The sequence below is a fragment of the Anopheles aquasalis genome, chromosome X (genome assembly GCF_943734665.1).
Source record: "Anopheles aquasalis chromosome X, idAnoAquaMG_Q_19, whole genome shotgun sequence".
Taxonomy (NCBI): Eukaryota; Metazoa; Arthropoda; class Insecta; order Diptera; family Culicidae; genus Anopheles; species Anopheles aquasalis.
Genome location: NC_064876.1, coordinates 1,712,795 through 1,715,294, shown reverse-complemented (window position 1 = coordinate 1,715,294; position 2,500 = coordinate 1,712,795). Strand labels below are relative to the sequence as shown.

The 2,500-nt window shown below is 57.0% G+C and overlaps 1 protein-coding gene across 1 annotated transcript in view; it reads left to right on the top strand.

The window, feature by feature from the left end:
- Positions 1-1,096, top strand: part of LOC126579697 (protein obstructor-E-like) — a 1,241-nt gene extending 145 nt beyond the window's left edge. Inside the window, exons 1-4 of the mRNA XM_050243280.1 lie at positions 1-100; positions 184-411; positions 506-712; positions 811-1,096. The exon at positions 1-100 is cut by the window's left edge and continues 145 nt beyond it. Coding sequence (XP_050099237.1) covers positions 34-100; positions 184-411; positions 506-712; positions 811-1,007 — 699 coding nt within the window. The 5' untranslated portion in view covers positions 1-33 and the 3' untranslated portion in view covers positions 1,008-1,096. The remainder of the gene's footprint in view (positions 101-183; positions 412-505; positions 713-810) is intronic.
- The last annotated feature ends 1,404 nt before the right edge of the window (positions 1,097-2,500 follow it).

Here is a 2,500-nt window from a genome sequence, read left to right as displayed (position 1 = left end):
GGTGTTCGTGTGCCAAAAACCCAACCAAAAACAATGTACGGTACGCGGGCGCGGGCGATCCTTGCGGTCTGCTGGCCACTGCTGTTGGCCGTGCTCTGCGGTAGGTCCTTTTCGTGCAATCAACCGCCCAATCAATCCGAGCGAGCTTCAACCTCCCTATTCCCCCCCCTGCCCCTTCTCTAGCGGCCGCTGAGAATACCGATCCGGATGGCGACTACTTCGAGTTCACCTGCCCCAAACCGGACGGCCAGTTCGAGGATCCGTACCAGTGCGACCGGTACTACGAGTGCGTGGATGGGCGCGCAACCGAGCGGCTCTGCCCGGACGGGCTCGTCTTTAACCCGGCCAGCAAGCTCGTCAACAAGTGCGACCAGGTGTTTAACGTCGAGTGCCACGATCGGAAGGAGCTGCGTAAGTAGCCACGCGCAAAAAGGGGCAACACATTGAGCGCGACCGGGCGTTAATGCTAATCTGCAACGAATCCGAATCCTAATCCTTGCCACAGAACCACCGAAACCGGTCGGTGTGTGCCCACGGCAGAACGGGTTCTTCCCCCATCCGGATCCGGCCATCTGTAACATCTTCTACAACTGCGTGAATGGGCGCGAGCTGGAGATGACGTGTGTGGCCGGGCTGCACTTCTACCAGACGACCGGTACCTGCGTCTGGCCGGACATGGCGAACCGGCAGGGTTGCGGCAGTAACGCCAACAGTAAGGAGTTTGTTTGTTTGTTTGTTTGTTTGTTTGTTTGTTTGTTTGTTTGTTTGTTTGTGGTAGTAGTCACACACCTGTTGTCGCATCTTTCGCAGAGAAACTGAACGATGGTTTCCAGTGTCCCAAGAATGCACCGAAGATGGACCGGAATGGGCAGATCATTACGCACCCGAACTATCCGCACCCGGACGACTGTCAGCGGTTTTACAGCTGCCTGAACGGTGTGGAACCACGGCAGGGCCAGTGCGAGCACGGTATGGTGTACAACGAGGACCTGCAGGACGCCATTTGACCGGGGCTCGATTGGGACTGATTGGGGTTGGACCACCGTTTGCTTTCACTTTTTCCAGCGAGGACTGGTATAGCAGCGCGGAGCCGGATTCGGGAACCGGTGGGACCCGTCACCGGTAGGAAACTGCGGGGAGGGCGGCGGCGGCGGCGGCGGCGGCGGCGGCGGCGGCGGCGGTGCAAACGGACCGTTTTTGCAGCGTGGCAGCCAGGCCAGATGGAGGCGTTTGTGATTGGTGTTTTTTTTTTTTTTTGAAGTAGCAGAGAAAGAGAGAGAGAACAGGACAAATAAAAACAGACAGACGAAAAAAGAAAAATCAAAAACCAAAAACAAAAAACCGCGTATTCGTGCTGCCAGTTCTATGTTACTTTAATTTCTGTTCATCGCAATGCGCGGCTGGTCTGGTCACCATCGGACACCACATAAACACCTCGGCGGTGACATTTGCAGAGCACGGTCGGTCAGTCGGAGTCGGAGTCGGTGCCGGAGTCATAAAAAAATACCGGTTTGCACCGGTCCGGCACCGTCCCTGTGTGGTCCTTTAGGTGGCCACCGATCTCCTCTCACCCGTTCTCTCTTGCTGTCTCCCTCTCTCTCTCTCTCTCTCTCTCTCTCTCTCTCTCTCTGTCTCTCTGTCTGTGTCTCTCTTTATTGCTCTGATTGTATGCCTCCTTAGCAAGGCCATCGCGTCCTATTGGGTATTGTTCTAGTTCGGAGCACGATCGTTCCGTGACTTTCGCTTTCGATCTGATTTCAAACCACCCCGGCACCACCTCCTCCCGCTGCCCTCTTCGTCACAGTAGCGTTGCGTTACCTCACTGCCAGGAGTTCTTTGTTTTTTTTTTCTTTTCGAGCAGCAGCAGCAGCAGCAGCTCTGAGTCCGGAGCCCGATTAGCATTTCATTCTTGCCACCTGGCGGCACCGTTCGGGATGCTACCACCCAGCACCCTCCCCGCCCTCCCCGTCCCCCTGGGGTGGATTAATGGACGGCGCGACCTCCACACCTCTTCCTCCGTGCGTCGCGCGCGTGCGCTAGTGAACGGCGTGGTGTGGTGCGACCTCCACACCTTCAACAACCATCGTTAGAGCGAGCGAGCGAGCGACGCAAGCTGTGGGATGGAATTGGGATCAGCATATTGCGTTTCACTCCCAAATGCTGCGGGTGCGGCCATTTTATTTTGGAGGTCCTTCCGAAGGGGGGGAGGAGGGGGGGGGGGAGCTTATGGTTGTTGCGCACAGATTGCGCCCCCTTTAGCAACCCTTAGGGGAGTGCACGGGAGTCAGCCAAAGGAAAGGAACACACCCGATACCCCTCCACCTTACCCATTTTACCCCCTTACCAGTGCCGTTTGCCAACGCGCGCGCCAGTCCAGTGACCGCGGTACAAACCCAGTGAAGTCGTCGTCGTCGTCGTTGTCGTGGCGTGCCATTTGCCGCCCCTTCTCCTCTCTTACCCTTTCCACCGCTGGGCAGGCTGGAGCAGCAGCAGCAGTTGG